Raw genomic sequence first — 18,982 nt, 5'->3', positions numbered from 1 at the left:
TTCAGGGTCTATATTTTTGCTGAGCCAGGGGGCCTTTAGAAGTGATGGGGCTGCAGGTCGGCACAGTGGTTAGCACTGCTGCCTCACGGCGCCGAGGGCCCTGGTTTGATCCCGGCCCAGGTCACTATCCATGTGGAGTTTGCACATTCTCCCCGTTTCTCCATGGGTCTCACCCCTACAAACCAAAGATGTGCAGGGTAGGTGGATCGGCCACGCTAAATATGCCCCTTAATTGGAAAGAAATTACTGGGTATTCTAAATTTATTTTTTCAACTTTATTTGAATTTTTAAAAGACGAAATGATGAATGGTACAGAATTATCCCCTTCATTCCCATTTCCAACACTTTTACTTGGCATGGGATGAGGGTGCAGGTAACAAGTTTCCACGCAGCACTCTCTCCATTTCTAGCTTCATTGCAGGGTTGGCCATTTTAACCCCCAGCTCCCCTTCCCAAATTACAATGTTGATGTTGTCTGGCCTTTTCCGTTAGCAGGAGTGATTCATGGGGATTCACCTCCATGGGGAATTCCTAGTCCTGAGTCCCAGCCATTCGACTTTTCCTTCGAATGACATTGCAATTTTTATCTGCTCATAAAGCTGTCAAACACATCCTTCGTAGTAACAATATCAGAAGCTTTTATCGATTTTACAACATCTTCTTGTATTCATAAACACATAGGCACATCAGCATTGCATTGTCATGTCAGCCTCGAATTTTGTGCTCGAGTCCTAAGGTGGAATTTGAACTGGCAAATTTCTGACTCAGAGACAAGGGTGTTGGAGAAGACCAACTTTCTGTTCATTGGATCACCTGGAACTTTAAACACTTAGGCCAGGGTTTAGAGAACCCCAAAGTGTATCATGGAGTTCACCTGACGCGCAACTTTTAATAGATTGTGGTATGGGGAGCACACGGCCCACTCTACAGGTGTGGTACAGCAGAAATGGAAAAGTATTTTTTAAAGCAAAACAATGTTTATTCTATGAACTCAAATTAACCTTTTTAAAATATACAGTGAACATCTTAGCAACCATCAATTCAAATACAACCCCCAAAGAATACAACACTAAGTAATCCTTAATAACTTCCCAAACAACGTCCCGAAGACAAAAGAAAAACCTTTTAACAGAAGCACAACAGGTTTACATTCATTACTGAGAACATTTATAATTCTGAATTCACCAAATGATCAAGAGATAGTCTTTTCATGGCAGAGAGATCAACAGTATACCTGCTCTGTCTGGCTTCAGCTCCAACACGGAAAACAAAACTAAAACACACCCTGCAGCAAACAGCCTAAAACAAAAGTAAAAATCTGACAGACAGCCCAGCTCCGCCCACTCTCTGACATCACTGCAGTAGTAAACACCCATTTGTTAAAGGACTTTCACTACAGGTATTTATATACACACCCATTTATAAACACCCATTTCTTAAAGGTACTCTCACATGACAGTATGAAACCTCTTTTGTTATTGCATTATTCTCCCACCCAATGGAGTGTATTCAGATGTGCACTGTGCATGCAATCACTCAATGAATGTGCAGATTGTGACTTTTGCTCAACATCATCATCAGAGGGGTAGGTGGAAGGGAAGGGATGGACGTTCGCTCAATGTGTTCACTCCTGAACTGGGGTCAGTGTTCTGCCAGAAAGGATAAACAGGGTGGTCACAAGGACTTTAAACTAGCAAATAAGTGGGAAGGGCAGGGTAAAACTACAAGAAGTATAATGGTTAATGGGAACCAAAGCAGCAGGTCAGCATGTGGGGGCAAGGTAGAGGTTAATAGGATATACAGGCAGGGCCAGTCTAACGACTATGGAAGGGAAAGGATCAGTAAAAAAATCAAAATGTAAGATAACTGTTGGAGTGAAAGTTGGGGATGAGGCTGAGTGTTATCAGAGATTAATAAAGGAAGTCAGAATGTGTGAAAAGCGTAGTGCACAAGAAAATCCTGCAAGAGAAAGACAAATCAGGAGGACATATTTAAAAACCTTGTACCAAAATGCATGCAGTATTCGCAATAAGGTCAACGGGCTGATGCCACAAATAGAGACAAATGGGTATGGTTACTGAAACATAGTTGCAGGAGGACCGGGTCTGGGACTTCAATGTCCAAGGGTATTCCATATTCCGAAAGGATCGACTGGATACACATGAGGCGGAGTTGTTTTATTGGTTAAAGATAACATCAAGGCTGCATTAAGAAATGATATTGGCACTAAGTACCAAAATGTTGAATCAATCTGGGTGGAAATAAAAAACAAGGGGGAAAACAACTCCTTGGTAGGAGTAATTTACAGGCTCCCGAGCAATATTTCTTAAGTGGGGCATAGTATAAACCAAGAAATAATGAGGGCTTGTGAGAAGGGCATAATGGTAATCATGGTTGATTTTAATATACATACTGACTGGACTAATCAAATTGGAAAAGATAGCCTTGAGGGAGATTTCATAGAGTGTATAAGGGATTGTTTCTTTGAGCAATATGTTATGGAGCCAACCAGGGAGTAGGCTATTTTACATTTCATAGATCATACATTTAGTATTATGTAATGAAGAAGGGTAGATAAATAGTCATGTTGTTAAGGATCCTCTTGGAAGGAGTGATCACAGCATGCTAGAATTTCAATTCAGATTGAAGAAGAGAAGAGAGTGCCGTACTTGAGTTTTAGTGTTGGGCAGACATAATTATACAGGCCTGAGGAAAGATTTGGCCCCAGTAGGCTAGGCACAAATAATTGAGTGTAGGACAGTTGAGGAACAATGGCAGATGTTCTGGGAGATATTACATACCTGTCAATAGAAGTATATTCTTCAGAGGAAGAGGAAATGTAACAGGGAGAAAAACATTCCATGGCTAAACAAGGAAGCCAAGGAAGACATAAAGGCAAAAACTATGGCATACCATATTGCAAAGGCTAGTGGTAAGCTGGAGGATTGGGAGAACTTTAAGGTTCAGCAAAGGCTACTAAAAATAAAATCAAAAGAGCTATGATAACCTACGAAAAGAAATTAGTAGAAACTGATACCAAAAGTGTTTTAAGTATATAAAGAGGAAGAGAATAGCTAAAGTAAATGCTGGCCCTTTAGAGGACGATACTGCTGAGGTAATAACGGGAAACACAGACGGTGGAGGCACTGAACCAATATTTTGCTTCTGTCTTCAAGGATAGAAGATAATAATTTTCCAAAAATTATATTAATGCAGAGGAATTTGGTACAATAACCATCACTAGGGAAATGGCATTGAATAAACTAATGGGATTAAAGGCAGATAAGTCTCCAGGACATGATGACCTGCACCCCGAGGGCATTAGGGGGGTGGCAGCAGAGATAGTTGATGCATTGGTTATGATATTTCAGAATTCCCTGGATTCTGGAAGGGTCTCGGTGAATTGGAAACACGCTAATGTAATGCCCTACTCAAAAAGAGAGAGAGGCAAAAAGTAGGAAACTATAGACCGGTTAGCTTGACCTCTGTGGTCGGGAAGTTGCTGGAATTAATCATTAAGGAGGAGATGACTGAACATTTGGAAAGACAAAGCTCAATCTATAATTGTCAGTATGGTTTAATGAAGGGTAAGTGATGCTTGACAAACTTTTGTGAGTTCTTTGAAGATGATACCAGCAAGGTGGATGATCGGGAATGTGGTATATTTCGATTTCTAGAAGACGTTTGACAAGTTGCCGCATAAAAGACTGATCCAGAAGGTGCAATCACAGGGGATTGAGGGTAGAGTACCAGATTGGATTGAGGATTGTCTGACTGACAGAAAGCCGAGGGTTGGCAGCTGGCAGCCAAGAACATAGCTTACTTGTCTTTCTTCCATCCTAGGTCACAGTCAATGTTAGCAGCCATGTAGCTAACTCCAGCTCACATCAGATCAGCACTGGCCAGCGACACAGTCTTGTGCACTTTGTGTTTAGTAGCTACATCCATCCAGATATTAGGGCAGGAACATATATTAATTTAATTTGATCATGTTTCGCAGACTGAATAATTGTCTTATTACCTGGAATCAGTGTGTTTGGTTCGGAAAGGAGTGTGTCTTTTCTTACCCTTGGAATGTGTATGCCAATTCATTAGCTCAGCAGTAAGCTTTTGTGAGTTTAAAATAAAGACTTATTTATTCCCATACACTTACCCCAAATTATTTTTGAAATAAATTTAGAGTACCCAATTCTTTTTTTTTCTAATTAAGGGGCAATTTATCGTGGCCAATTCACCTACCAGGCACATCTTTTTGGGTTGTGGGGGGTGAGACCCCGCAGATGCGGGGAGAATGTTCAAACTCCACACGGACAGTGACCCGGAGCCAGGATCAAACCCAGGTCCTCAGCGCCGTGAGGCAGCAGTGTTAACCACTGCACCACTGTGCCACCCTAACTTATTTCAAATTAACTCAACATCACACATTCTCACAAACATATGTGTGTGCACACACACATAGATTATCATAGAATTTACAGTGCAAAAGGAGGCCAATCAGCCCATCGAGTCTGCACCGGCTCTTGGAAAGAGCACCCTACCTAAGGTCAACACCTCCACCCTATCCCCAGAACCCAGTATCCCCACCCAACACTAAGGGCAATTTTTGGACACTAAGGGCAATTTATCATGGCCAATCCACCTAACCTGCACATCTTTGGACTGTGGGAGGAAACCGGAGGACCCGGAGGAAACCCACGCACACACGGGGAGGATGTGCAGACTCCGCACCGACAGTGACTCAAGCTGGAATTGAACCTGGGACCCTGGAGCTGTGAAGCAATTGTGCTATCCACAATGCTACCGTGCTGCCCCATGGAAATAAAGATTTGATATGGATAGTAATAGTGCAGATTTTACAGATTACAGTTTACTCAGTCTCTGATTTACTATTCCTAGTCTCCCATGTGACAGCACTGTGATGTCTGCAATGGATTTGACGATTTAAAGTTGAAGTGGAAGTTGAAGGGTTTCTGACAGGTTGTGAGATTTTTTTGCAGTTGAATATCTAAGAGGTTAGTTCTCAAGTGAACTTTGAAACTGGAACAGGTTAAGTATTTTGGCCATTTGATGACTTGCAGCTTCTTTTAGAGTCTGGCTCTTAAAAGGCAAAGATGGCATAGCCTTTCTCTGCAGCTGTTGTCTTGTGGTGTTCTTCTGCAGTCTGTCCAGATTTCCTCTGTAACTCAAGATAACAAATGATCCCAGAATCAGAAGATAGTTTTGGTCACATGGCCAATGGTCATTGTCCACTCAGAATGGCTTAAAGCTAAAATGTAATTGATATACTATAGAAGACAGATGGTAATCTTTTACATTTAACTTGTGGGCAATTGGTTTTGTCAGCTTTCTTCTGTTGAACTACAAACCTAGATCCATAACGTCTAGAAATCCAAATGACTCTGTGCACTGAGTAATCTTGGAACAATGGCAAATATGAATTCCAAAGTAGAATTTGTCTTGGTATGTCTATTCCAGAGGAGGACCTCACCCGTGGTTATTCAATACAGAACATGAGGATCTGTGTTGGATAATCAGAGATCTCCGTACCCATTGACATAGAACTTAACAGTTCATCAATGTCCATTTTAAGCAAAGAAAAGGCAGAGCCAAAAGCTTCAGTAAGAGCTTGATCCAGGTGTAAAGTTATGAATGTGACATGCATTTACTGGGCATGATACATGACAAGTGACATGCAACTTTCTGGTAAACTGAATTTACTGATGTGACTGAAAATATTGCGGCCAGTTTAAGGATGCCATTCTGTGACAAAACAGAAAAACAAACACCTAATTCAGCACTATTGAGGGCCTCCTTGAATGATCCAACCTCAGTAATTTTTAAAAGCTCCAAAGGAACCAACAAAGCAGTGGCTCAGACTAATGGGTCCCTATACTTTAATGATCCTCCTTCCTTTGAGATGGTCATTAAAATCTACCTCTTTGATCAAGCTTTTGGTCACCAATCCGAATGTGAACATCTTTGGCTTAGTGTCTGTTTAGACTGACTATGCTCCAGGGACATTTTACCCTGTTCACTGTGCTAAATATATGCAGGTTGTTATTGCTAAAGTCTCCATTCTCCATTCCTGGTCCACAATGTGGAGTGTTACTAATTATTTAATATCATCCATCAAGATTCAGTTGATGCAGAATCATTTACAGGACATACAAATGATCAATTATGGATTAGCAACAGAGGCCAGGATTTTATACGTTGGCGGTGATCCCTCCCAATGGACGGAATTCTAGAGACAGCACCTACCAAATTTTGAGTTGACCAGGCAATTAATACAGTCTTCTGCCCCTCTGAGGCAAGATGTCCCACCTCACCGAGCTGTCTGCCAATTAGAGAGCCAGCAACTCTTCATCCCAGCAATGCCACCAGGAATAGTGGCCAATGCTGCAAATGCACCAAGTCCCAGAGCAGCCATCATCCAGGAAGCCTGGAGTGCCGATAAGTGGGGTTGGGGATCACTAATGCCAATTAAGCAGGAGGCCCTGATGAGGGAGGACTGTCAATCCTGAGGGCAAAATGGAGTGTCTTCTAGCTGAGGTACCCTTTGGCACTTCGGATACCATCAATGGGCCACAGGCTACCCAGTCAGGGGAGCCCGCCCCTGGGCCCACAGATATACCTGGGTATGCCTTGTCTGTCTCTCCACCTGACAGAGTGCCCATCCACTGCTGGTAAAATACCTACTGTGGAGTGAAGCGTGGCTCTTAATTGGTCTCTTAAGAATCTCAGTTGGCTTAAGACCGGGCAGGATGTCTGCCACCTTCACATCTAGTAAAATGCCAGCATCAACCAGAAGCCAACAGGCATGATTCGCCCACCCAGTTTTACACTCTGCTCCACACCCACTCTTCCATCCCATTCCCTCGGGCCCTATTAAATTCCAGCCAGAGTTTACTGTGGCTTGTCGATGATAACTTGCAACTTGCTTGCTCAGCAACACAGTTGCCATGATATCATCAAAATGTATCACTGAATGATTATTGTGGTCTAGGCCTCATGTTATAAATTGCCATTTAACAGATTCGTACAGTGCTTTGAATACAAATTATAGTGGTTGAAAGAAAATGGGAACATGATTTATTTATGAATTTTATTATTTGTAGTGAGGAAGCAAGTCATATTGTTTTCTGAAGGCAGATTTCATTTTACTCAAAGGATTGATGTATGGTACATTGCTTGTTACTTTACACTGTGTTTCCTGTGTTTAACGTTTCAAGAATTAAACAAATCCTTTCAATTGTCTCATATGCACGAGCCCAGGCTTCGAGTGTAATAGCAATTTAAAATCTATTAGCATCAAAATGGGATAGAGACAAAGTACATGAGACATAATGTACTATTCAACATGTCACACATAGATCAAAAAGTAAGTACAGACTTCTCCCATTCCTCTAACAATTACATAAAACATACAGCACAGAAACAGGCCCTTCCAGTCTAACACTTGGGCTCCACTTGAGCCTCCTCCTGACCTTCCGGTCTAACTCTCCCAGTATAACCTTCTTATTTCATACTCCCTCGTATGCTTGATGGCTAGGTAAATAAAGAAGTCGTTCACTGACTATTAAATCTGCCAACCGATGATGATAGATTCCCTGTGTGGGAGAGTCTAGGACCAGAGGGCATAATCTCAGGGCAAGGGGTTGCCCATTTAAGACAGAGATGAGGAGGCATTTATTCTCTTGGAGGGTATTGCACCTGTGAGGAATCTGCAGAGGCTGGGTTGTACAAGGCTGACATAGACAGATTTTTAATCAATGAGGGAATCAAGGGTTATGGAGGGTAAGGTGGAAAGTGGAATTGAGGACTATCGTATCAGATCAGGTATGACCAGCAATGAGACATTTATTAAACAAGAAAAAAATTAACTATAATACAGTACCCCTTCATCCCCCGAAATACCTTGACAGATATGTGCAGCTTTGTAAGGATAATACAAGTTATGAAATCTTTCTTATACTCTCAGTAAGTACACAGCCCATGTAAACCAATAGGCAGACTGTGGTCAGACAAAGCAGCTGAAGCATAGCAATCTGATTGCTTCACACATTCGAGAGACTAGTGATCTCATGTGACCTGGAGTTCCATGGCTGAGGAACACCAGAAGGAGAGGTTGAAATCCTGGATGTGGATTCTTGGTGAAGATATCCAAGAGAAAACATTGCTTGGGAGATTTCAAATGTGTTCTTCAAGAGTAGAGTTTGGTAACCCCCATGTAGATGATGGCTGAGTTCCAGTTGGACCAATTGGTTCACAGTGTAACAAGCATCTGGGAGGAATTTGATGAAAAATCCAAGAATTGTTTTGGGTGACATCAGGGCGGGATTTTCCATCCCATCGCACCCGTTTTCTGGTGCATCGCACCCCCACCGGCAGCTGAATCCTCCGTCCTGCCAGCCAGCCAATGGGGTTTTTATATTTTGTGCACCCCCACGCCATCGGGAAATCCATGGGCATGAGTGCGATGCCTGCTGATGGAGAATCCAGCCCCTGGTATTTGGTTTCAGAGGGTGGTCTGATGCCCCGCCTTCTCAACCTTACCCCTCGCCTGAGGTGTGGTGATCCTCAGATTAAATCACCACCAGGCAGCCGCCCCCACCCCTCAAAGGGGAAAGCAGCCAATGGTCATCTGGGGCTATGGTGACTTTACCTTGCCTAGTTTTAGAGAGATTAAAACATCACTCAGAAGAATCTCACAATCACATTATAGTTTTGAATATCATCAGCGATGACCGATATTCTTTTATTTCCATGTTTACAGCCTCTGGTTCCCAGAGATCTGGAGTTCTGTCAACAGTTCAGTGGCATTGTCATGGTTGGACAGTGCCTGGTTGTGCAGGGTCCCAATTCTGCCAGAAGTGGGGGCGGTCGCACCTCACGTCTGCACCCCTCTGTTCCGGGCACCACAGCAGGAGGTAGGACTGCTGGGTTAACATCGTTCGCCAGTCCACTAGCTAGTTTCTCTCTTCCTCTCGTTTGCAATGCTACATCCATCTTCCTGCTCGTGCATACGTCTGACCCTGGTAGATGTGACGTCCTCACTGCCATTTCAAACTCTTCATTCTTTTTTTAAGTCACTCGGATGAAGTGGACCTAATCAGTTACATTAAATTAATCACCTCCAAATAGCTGAACTTTATCTAATTGGGCAAATGGAATGTGCAGCTATTTAGATCACAGGAACCTACACCTGCAATGGTGCGCGTGTGACCAATTCAGCCACCAAAGGCCTTCCTCTGTAGAAATAAAGACACCACACCAAAAATTCACCAAAGAATATTTACAAGTTAAAAGAGATATCTCAAGATCTCTCACAGGTAATCATGGAATACCTGCCAACCTCCTCTTCATTTGTTTCTTTGTTCCAATTTCTCCTCAGTTATCTTTAACCACTCTGCCTTTTGTTGACAGCTGCGTCTCAGGTGAACCCAGCTGCAGCAGCCGAGGCTCAGGAAATAAAACGGAACATCTGCAAACTTAACCAGGAGGTAAATATGTCATGCTGATTTTAGTGCAGTTGAATTGTCTGTAAGAGGTTCCTCGCTGTGCCATTTGAAACAGGGCAGTGTGCGCCCCAGTGCTGAGTTATTTGCTGCTTCAAGTTCCACATGAGAAAAAAGAAAGGCAGTTAGATGGATGGACCAAACGTTCAAAGTGCTCTTAAGAAGAGCAATACATTTGATCTTTCTGAGCTCTTGAGTATAACAATCCTTAAATGGATTCTCACATCCCCTGTGCCCTACCCGCCCCCAAACACATGGCCCCTCGCCCTCCATTCCCAAACACCAGAAGGTTTGGGGATTGAACCTACCTTCCATACCCTACAACCTCTCCTCCAGATTCCCATCCTGAATGCAAATCAAGTCTGTCAATCAGATAATGCACAGGAAGAGAATCTGTCAGAGTTAAAACTTGACAGCGAGCAGAGGAACATAGACGTTAGGGTTTTCTGTGCATTACAGGTTCTGTTTTCCAACCCCCTCAAATCCCTCCCACCCCTCTCCAATCCCTCCCACCCCCTTCAACACCCCTTCAACCCTCCCACCCACCAAACCCCTCCCATCGCCCTCAAGCCCCCACACCGCCTCCCCCTCACACCCCACCCCCTCAAACCCCCCACCCCCTCTCAACCCCCCCCCAACCCTCTTAATCCCCCACCCTCCAAACCAACAACCCCCCTTTCCCCCTCAACCCCAATGAGTGCGGACTTTGCTGCTTCTTAACGTCCCACCATCCGGTGGACAACAATTACTCTTGAGAACTTAACCTTCAATAATTCTGTCACCTTGTGGATGTGGCTTCTAACCTCAACTCAGTTCATCTCCAGCCGGGATGGCCTAAATTATGGGGAGCCTAACTTTGGGGGAAATGTGACAGTAGGCCTGTATTCCACCATTCCAAAATGTAGTATTTTGTAACATCAACAGATTACACTATTTAATACACCATATTGGGTAAGGTGATGGTTCACTATACTTTGCACTCTCGAGTATAACTGCATGTCGGCTCATCTATGAAAATCATTGAAGTTATCGGCAGACTTGGGAAAACTGTTGCCTGGACGGATGGGTTTCACCATCATCAGATATTCCTGGATTCCAATTTGGAACTCTGACATAACATGCAACAAAACGCGTCACAATTCCTTTGTCTGAAACGTTGTGAGTTTCTCTCATTCATATCTTATATCTGCAAGCGGAAACCGAATGGGGGATATCCGCAAGATGATTTTATGATTCCCGAGATGGAAAGGAGATGCTCATCTGTGATGCCTTCCACAGCCAAAGGGGCTAAATAGGCAGCCCCTATCTGACCTCATATACGAAGAGCAATCATTGTCAGTGAGGCACCGATGGAATTAAACCGAGCAACGCTCAGTAGTTTCTGGGAGGAGCGGAGGAAGACGAGGAAAGCTAAATGGGGAATAAATTACCTTTTGATATCTCTATTGTGAGGGAAACATGGTAGCCAATTTGCACATTGCACAATTTGTAAGCTAGTATCAGGTCACATTAGATCACTAGTCTCTCTAATGTGTGAAGCAATCAGATTGTTATGCTTCAGCTGCTGTGCGATTAGATTTCACACATTCTGTGGTCTCTGCCCTTGTAAAAAATTCTTACAATATTACTAATTTCCTGACGTTTAGCTGCTATAAATATAATAAAACATGACATCAAGCAGTCAGAGATCTTTCCCACCGATACTGTTATTCTTTATAAATCTGTGCTCCCTGTAACCATTTGTTTAGTGTTGTCCTTGGCTCCAGCTTTATTGTTCATAATATAAAATAACATTTTTGTTTAACTCCAAATCCTTCTTCTCACACATTAGTTACATTGTGTTTCCAAAGGTCACATTGTGATTCCAAAGATCTATCCCCAGCCTAAACACTCCCTTCAACTTTCTAATCAACAACAACAACTTGCATTTACATAGCATCTTTAACATGTTAAGTCATCCCAATGCACTCCATTGGAGCTTATGCAACAAAACTTGGCACTTGGCGCAGCACAGTGTCATAGTGATTAGCACTGCTACTTCACAACTCCAGGGCCCCAGGCTCAATTCTGGCCTCAGGTGACTGTCTGGGGGCAGTTTGCACTTTCTCCCCGTGTCTGCGTGTGTTTCCTCCGGGTGCTCCAATTTCCTCACACAGTCCAAAAATGTGCAGCTTAGGTGGATTGGCCGTATTAAATTGCCCTTTAGTCTGTGTGGAGTTTGCACATTCTCCCCGTGTCTGCGTGGGTTTCGCCCCCACAACCCAAAAATGTGCAGTGTAGGTGGATTGGCCACGCTAAATTGCCCCTTAATTGGAAAAAATAATTGGGTAATCTAAATTTAAAAAAAAAATTTTTTTAATTAAAAAAATTGCCCTTTAGTGTCCAAAAGGTTAGGTGGGTTACAGGGATTGGTTGGAGGCATGGGCCTAGGTAGGGTGCTCTTTCCAAGGGCTGGTGCAGACTCGATGGGCCGAATCTGTAATTGGGTCTGGTCTTATGGCCGGAAAGTCGGAGCCACCCCCACACCGATCCTTCGTCCGGTGAAGGGCTAGCAGCCATGCAGCACAAAGCCCCCGGCATTACCTGCGGATACGACCGGAGAATGGCCAGGTTCGTGGACGCCGATGCGCAAGGCGGTGGCCTGCACCGGCTGCCCCATACAGCATGAGGCCGGCCGCGCTTCTGCACTGTAAATTCTATGATTCTAAACCACATAGAAGAGGTGTTAGGGCACAAGACTTGGTCAGAGAGTTAGGTTTTAGTCGGTGCCTGAAAGGAGATGGAGAGCTGAGGAGGGAATCTCAGAATTTTGATTTTGGTACTTGAAAGCACGGCCACCAATTGCGGAGTGAATAAAGTTGATGGATTTTCCTGAGGGTAGAATTTGAGGTATGAAACTATCACAGGAAGTTGAGAGACTGGGGGAGATTACAGAAATAGATCAAGCCATGAAAGGATTTGAACAAGATTGAGAATTTGAAAATCGAGGTGTTGCTTAACCGGGAGCCATTGCAGGACAATGTGCTCAGGGGTGATGGGTGAACGAGTCTTGATGTGAATCAGCACTCGGGCAGCATATTTTGGATGACCTCAAGTTTAAATAGTTTGAAAGGTGGGAGATGAGCCAGGGGTGCATAGCCAATTCTAGAGGTAACAAAGGCATGGTTGAGAGTTTCAGCAGCAGATCTAGTGAAGTAGGGGCAGCATTAGGCTATGCTACAGCGGTAGTAGCAACAGTCTTTTTTTATAATTCATGTTTTCCAATTAAGGGGCAATTTAGCGTGGCCAATTCACCTGGCCTGCACATCTTTGGGTTGTGGGGGCGAAACCCACGCAAACCAGGGAGAATGTGCAAACGCCACACGGACAGTGACCCAGAGCCAGGATCGAACCTGGGACCTCGATGCAGTGAGGCAACAGTGCCAACCACTGCACCGCCGTGCTGCCCCGCAGGCAGTCTTACTGATGCAGATATGGAGATGGAAGCTCATTTTGGGGTCAAATGGGGACCAAGTTCAGGTTCTTTCACTCATTTGCTGGCGAATTTGAAGAAAGTGGGCTCATTAAAGCCAGCAGGAGGTCTACCCGTCCACCCCTGCCCCTGGTGCAGTTAAACCAGCGCAAATATTGGACGGAATTCTCCACCCGTTGAGATTCTCTATTCCTGCTGGCAGTGCACCCCTTCTCATGGGTATCCCGGAAGCGTGGTGTGGCTTCAATGGGAAATCCCATTGACAAGTGGCGGGAGTAGAGAATCCCGCCGCCAGCGAGCGGCATGCCACCGAGAAACACGCGGCCGGTGGGCCGGAGTCCTTTTCTTGCCAATAGACCTTTAAAGGCATTGACTCCTTGCTGGATACAGTTGCACCAGATCTCATCACTCACCACTACCTTTGCCAGGCTTTATTTATGTTCCAGGAAACATCGGGGCGTCAACAGTATTTTATCGTGCAAGAGGGATTGCACTTGGATCTAGTCCTACTAGATCCTCAGCTGACATTTACATAATTCCAATAGGAGTCACGGTGATCAGGGCAGTTGGTTTTGCCCATTTCGGTTCAAGGGCCTTATGGTAAAATTGTAGTAGCCTCTGACTGAGTCAGTCAGCTTGTTGTGGACTGGGGATCAATCCTGGGCTCCGTTAGTCTTTCTGGGGAGCCTTTATCCTTTATCTTCAAGAGCATGGTACAAAGCACCTCACCTGCACAGGTGGGCATTACTTTGTGATAAGGCATTCAGTCAGCATTTCCCCAAAGGGATACTCACACGTGGTGATGAGAAAAGGCAGAATACCTTAGCAGGAAAAGATGAAAAGAAATTAAATGAACTGTATCCTCCAGTATCTGGTTTGCTTGCACTAATTACATTCAACAATTACATCCACACAGTAAAAAAAACTTGACATTTCCCACTTGTTTGAGAGCAGCTTTACATATGAAGTCCTGTGAAGATACCATTAGCAGAATTTACTTAGAGACGTGTGACTGGACTTGCTGAATTGTGCAAAATAGGCAGGAAAACTATAAGTTCATTATATTCTAGTTTGCGTACTGGGTGGAGATTATTCCCAGATATTTCCAAATGTTTGTACAATATCTCTACAGTTAAGTTGCTTTGGTTAGAGACGTCTATTTTATATGAAAATGTTCCAGTATTATTACACTTTTCTTGCCAATATTCTCTCCTCCTCCTCCTGAAGATATTCCCTTCTTCTGTGGGACTGTCCCACAGGTAATGGCCACTCTGGGCAGCAATTATTATTGTGCAAGCTCAGCATTTGAGTGCTGTCAGGCTATTTGACTGTGTTGCCAATTCTGGTTTACCACATGTTATTCTGCTCAGAAGAGTCACCTGCTTTAAGTAATGAGGCCGTGCACCCTGGGGGATGGAATGTGAATACGTTCTAATCTCAGAACAGCATCTATGATGCTTCTGAAAGCATCAATGTTTTCCAATCATCCTCCTGGCAATCTGTGGGGCAGTCTGGTGAGGCACTTTGCGTAAGTCAAGGATATGAATATGAAGAACAAACAAAATCATTTAAAAGCTGTTTGATATGGTAACTTATCGTGTATTGAGCTTGCTGTATTTGTGCAACAGCATTCTGCGGCTTACTTACACCTGTAACTGCACACAGCCCAGAAAGACCTTCATAGGCTCTGGAAGGTGTGACTCTCCAATACTCTGTGCTGCAACATTCTTCTAATGCTCAGAGGATACACTACCCTGGTTTAATTTTGCTTTGGCCTCTCATGCACAGGAGATCCACTCCCCTTGTTTAATCTTACTTATTTTGTTGAACCTATTTCAATGACATCTGTTACTGCAGGAATTAAATGCGATCTTTAAAATTAATGCAACAAAAGTCATTCGGCTGCTAAGTATATGTCTTGTCTTTTTACAGATGAATGATCTGAATCAGGAGGTATCTCAGCTTGCCAAAGAGCTTCATCATATGATGTATCTTCTTCAAAGGCAATTGTCGACTCCGCAGCACACCCCTACAATGAACTGCTCCCCCTATGTTGTCTCCATGGTTTCTTCCTCAACTCCTTCTGTTAACAACACTGGGAATGAATGGCAACCAAGATGCTCATATGGTTTACAGTCACCTGCTCTGCATGTACAGCCCGGGACAATGGCTGGAGCACAGCACAGCCAAAGCACAAGAAATCCCAGTCCCTGGAACTTCAACAATCCTTCAACTGCAGCCTGCTATCCAGGGAGCTCTGTCAGGGCAACAGTGTCGTGCCAAAGGACAGCAGATGTAGAACTTCATCATCCAACGGTGGACTGTTTCCATACACTTTCAAGTCCTGTGGCATCATTTCATTACCAAATACCCCTGGGTGATCAGGGAAAGAGCCCAGTACATCATTCAGACTTGAATCGAAATCCAACCCAATCTGTGGCAGGTTCTCCAAATGTTGCTCGGACAGCCTCACGGAACAATGGTTGCTCTGTGGCATCCTCTCCCTCTGGACGGCCTACATTAACGTCCCAGAATCTCAATCTTTCAACGACTCCAAGCCCTTGTCACTCTCTCTGTCCATCCATAACCTCTAACACCTCTCCTCTGATGACTGCGAGTCTGGATCGATCTGCTTTGAGAACTTCAAGCACCATGCAGCCTGTACACAACTCCTCAAAGTCTGTACATTCGGTCCCAATCTCGTCAACCACCAATCCACTTATTTCAATCATCCCAACGCCTTATCAGCCTGAAAACACCTCTCTAAACATTTGTCAATCCTTCTCAGTAATTCCCAATCCCAGCCACTCCATGTTCGATTCACCAAGCTCCAATCAGTGTTTCCCATCCTCTGCTGTTTCTGGCTTGAACTCTATGGAGGATTTGATGGGGCTGAACCCTAGGGGCACGAGTGATGACTGTACATCTTGAGATTAAGAGGATCGAGTATTGATTCAGACATCCAGATAATACAATGCAAAAGAGCCGTGCAGGCTGGACTACTTTTCCTTATTCACGTGCAACTTTTATCTATTGAGCAAATGACACCCTTAGGGAAATGAATACTAATATGATTACCTGGGTTCACAGCTCATCGAGCTTCAGGGTTGGCTTTTCTTGGGCATGCAATGTTTTAAGCTGTGTTGTGCCCATCAGGATCGAATTTGAACACAATGGAATTCCAAGGCAAAGAGTCATCTGGGGGAGTTAAACTGTGACTTGTTTGCCTCCTTCCAAGTCCACAAACAAAATGCACCCCAATAAAAGTAATTAGCATTAGGATAAGGACCCTTTGCAGAGTCAATGTTGCACTGATCTGGGAAACTGACCACAGTTCACTTCCTAGAACATGTCATTTGACTAAAGCTGAAGGACTAAAGCTGACCTCTGACACCTCGAGAAAGATCTATGGAAACTATATATTGGTGCCCCTGTGCAGTGTTGTACCAATGTGCCGTGCCAGGTTACGATCGGGGGGAAGGGTCAGCTCCCAGCTCCCGGGTCAGGCAGCCAGCAAAGGTGCCAAAGTAGGGTGAGCCATTTACATACAGGGAGGGATGTAACACAGGAAGATAATTTAGCCCAGGCTAGCCTTGCTGGCTGGATACACAGCAATGTTGGTACAAAATTGTCTTGATCCACACATGGTGCTGGATAGCCCTAAAGAGATGGAGGGAAGGGAAGACAAAATTAAAAAGCAGGAGTTGCACATGTTGAATCCATAATAAAAACTATTGAAAGGGGTGAGTAAGCCCCGAGCTAAATCAGGAAAACGTGTAAATCTCAGGGGGACTTAGATTATCTGTTTATTTTGAACCTGCTTGGCAATTAAAACCTGGATAATATGTATTTCCCACAAATAAACCCAGACCACAGTCAGGTTCTGTTCAGTTCAACTGGTTCTCACACGAGCTGGTATTCAGGTGCACCTTGCCAATTATTGATAGGCCAGCTAAACCCTGCTGCTGAAGAATGGGAACAGCTAACGGATGGTCTGACTGGGCCCAAGAAGCCAGGGCGGGAAGTCGATGTCTATTTGATGGTGAGCCTCTGGCACTCCTGAGCCCCTGCTCAGCACATTGCCCCATGGAAATGACATTGCGCCTCTAAACCAAATCATGCATGTGACATTTTCTGTTTACCCAATTGATATGAAGAAAACATGAACAATCAAGCTGGAATTTCTTTGAAAGGTAGCATTAGCACTTCAGAAGGAACAACGCAAAGCTTTCTTTCATGATAAAGAAGACAGTTGAATGTAAATTTTAATGTATTTTTAAAATATACCCAGTGTGTTTTAAGTTATGTTCATCGACTGTAAATGTGAGGGACATAGAAGCCTTCCCTCTAGACCACAGGGAAGAAAAAGTACATTGTCTCAATGTCATAATTCTACATGCATGATAATATCTTTGCGAGATTTCTTGCTTAAACTTCTGAAAAATTGTATTCTTTACAAGGTTATCTTTATACAAAACACTTTGACACCCAAGTAGTGTTTGTTTTTCTGCCATATGCAGAAAGTTAAATACCTGTCATTTCTATTTCATTAAATACACTTCCTTTGTTTTGGTTATTTTACATCCATATGAATTTACAGAATAGCAGTCTTGTTCTATGAAACAAAGAAATTCTGTTAATGTTTTCAAAGTGCAAAATAAAATCAGTGCTCGCTGGGTTAAAGAAGCCGTGTTATCATTTTAACGTGGTTTAATAAAGGGGCTAATTTCCTACATCATAAGAGTCAATGGTTGCTCTTGGGGGTGGGGGGAAAGGAAGTAATGCATTAGTTTGCAATACACAGCTTTACCAAATTAATTTTCTAGAACTATCTTTCGATTGATATTTTTAAAAAGACATCTCGCATCTCATCGCCTGTCTGTCACTTTCTTTTGTCACACTGAAATTTCTTTTTCACAATGGAACATTCTTGTTGGAGAAAGGAAAGGAGGTTAAATGAGATAATGAGAAACTAGTTAGCCAAATGCCAGCTGTGAAAAATCCCTTAGAATCCAGATTTGAGATGAATTAATGAGCACTCAGTGAAGCATGGGATAATTAAGGACGGGCAGCACAGAATCGTTACAGGCAAGTCACATTTGAAACTCTCGGGCGAGATCTAGTGGTCCTGTTAGCCATGTGCGCAAATCCCTTTAGGGCCACGAAATCTCATGAGATGACAAAAGAGGGATTTGCTCCAGCAAGATTCAGGTTTGAGATCAGTCCCCTCCCTGCTCCCGACGTCGGTGACGAGATCACGTTCATGCCCGATCTGGGCGTGAAACTGCTTTCCATTAATTTGAATTATTCAAATGTACATAAACAGCTTTACACTGTAGCATCCACCTACAAACGATTCCACCAACCCCAGCGGTTCGATGTCATGCCCTGTCCCACCAGAATGGTGGCATAAACCACACCCCCCAGATTCTCAGTGCACTGGGTGCCAGAAAACTCAGCTGGAGAGAAACTTGCTGATTTTTCAGTCAGAGCCTGACACTCTGACAAATTTTGAGAACATTCCGCCAGAATTTCCCGCCAAAATCCCACCGCTCGCTGCCAAAGCCTGTTTTTTGTGGGCCACTGGCGCAATGGATAACGCGTCTGCCTACGGATCAGGAAATTCCAGGTTCGATTCCTGGCTGGCTCGGGAATAAACTCTTCAACATTAGTTCACGAACTCCACACTCCATAAAAATTATATTTGGGGTGGCACAGTGGTTAGCACTGCCGCCTCACAGCTCCAAGGTTCAATTCCGGCCTTGGGTGACTGTCTGGTGTTTGCACTTTCTCCCCGTGTCTACGTGGGTTTCCTCCGGGTACTCCGGTTTCCTCCCACAGTCCAAAAATATGCAGATTAGATAGATTGGCCATGATAAATTGCCCCTTATTGTCCAAAAGGTTTGGTGGGGTTACTGGGTTCTGGGGATATGGTGGAGGTGTAGGCTTAAGTAGAATGCTCTTTCAGTGGGTTGGTGCAGACTCGATGGGC

General features: G+C 43.9%; 1 protein-coding gene across 1 annotated transcript in view; it reads left to right on the top strand.

Moving 5' to 3' along the window:
• kcnh4b (potassium voltage-gated channel, subfamily H (eag-related), member 4b) overlaps window positions 1-17,669 on the top strand; it is a 235,106-nt gene extending 217,437 nt beyond the window's left edge. The window contains 2 exon segments of the mRNA XM_038779453.1: window positions 9,427-9,503; window positions 14,923-17,669. Coding sequence (XP_038635381.1) covers window positions 9,427-9,503; window positions 14,923-15,921 — 1,076 coding nt within the window. The 3' untranslated portion in view covers window positions 15,922-17,669.
• The last annotated feature ends 1,313 nt before the right edge of the window (window positions 17,670-18,982 follow it).

The sequence above is a fragment of the Scyliorhinus canicula genome, chromosome 19 (assembly GCF_902713615.1).
Source record: "Scyliorhinus canicula chromosome 19, sScyCan1.1, whole genome shotgun sequence".
Lineage (NCBI taxonomy): Eukaryota > Metazoa > Chordata > Chondrichthyes > Carcharhiniformes > Scyliorhinidae > Scyliorhinus > Scyliorhinus canicula.
Note: the sequence above shows the minus strand (reverse complement) of the source record. Positions and strands in the feature narration are given on the sequence as shown.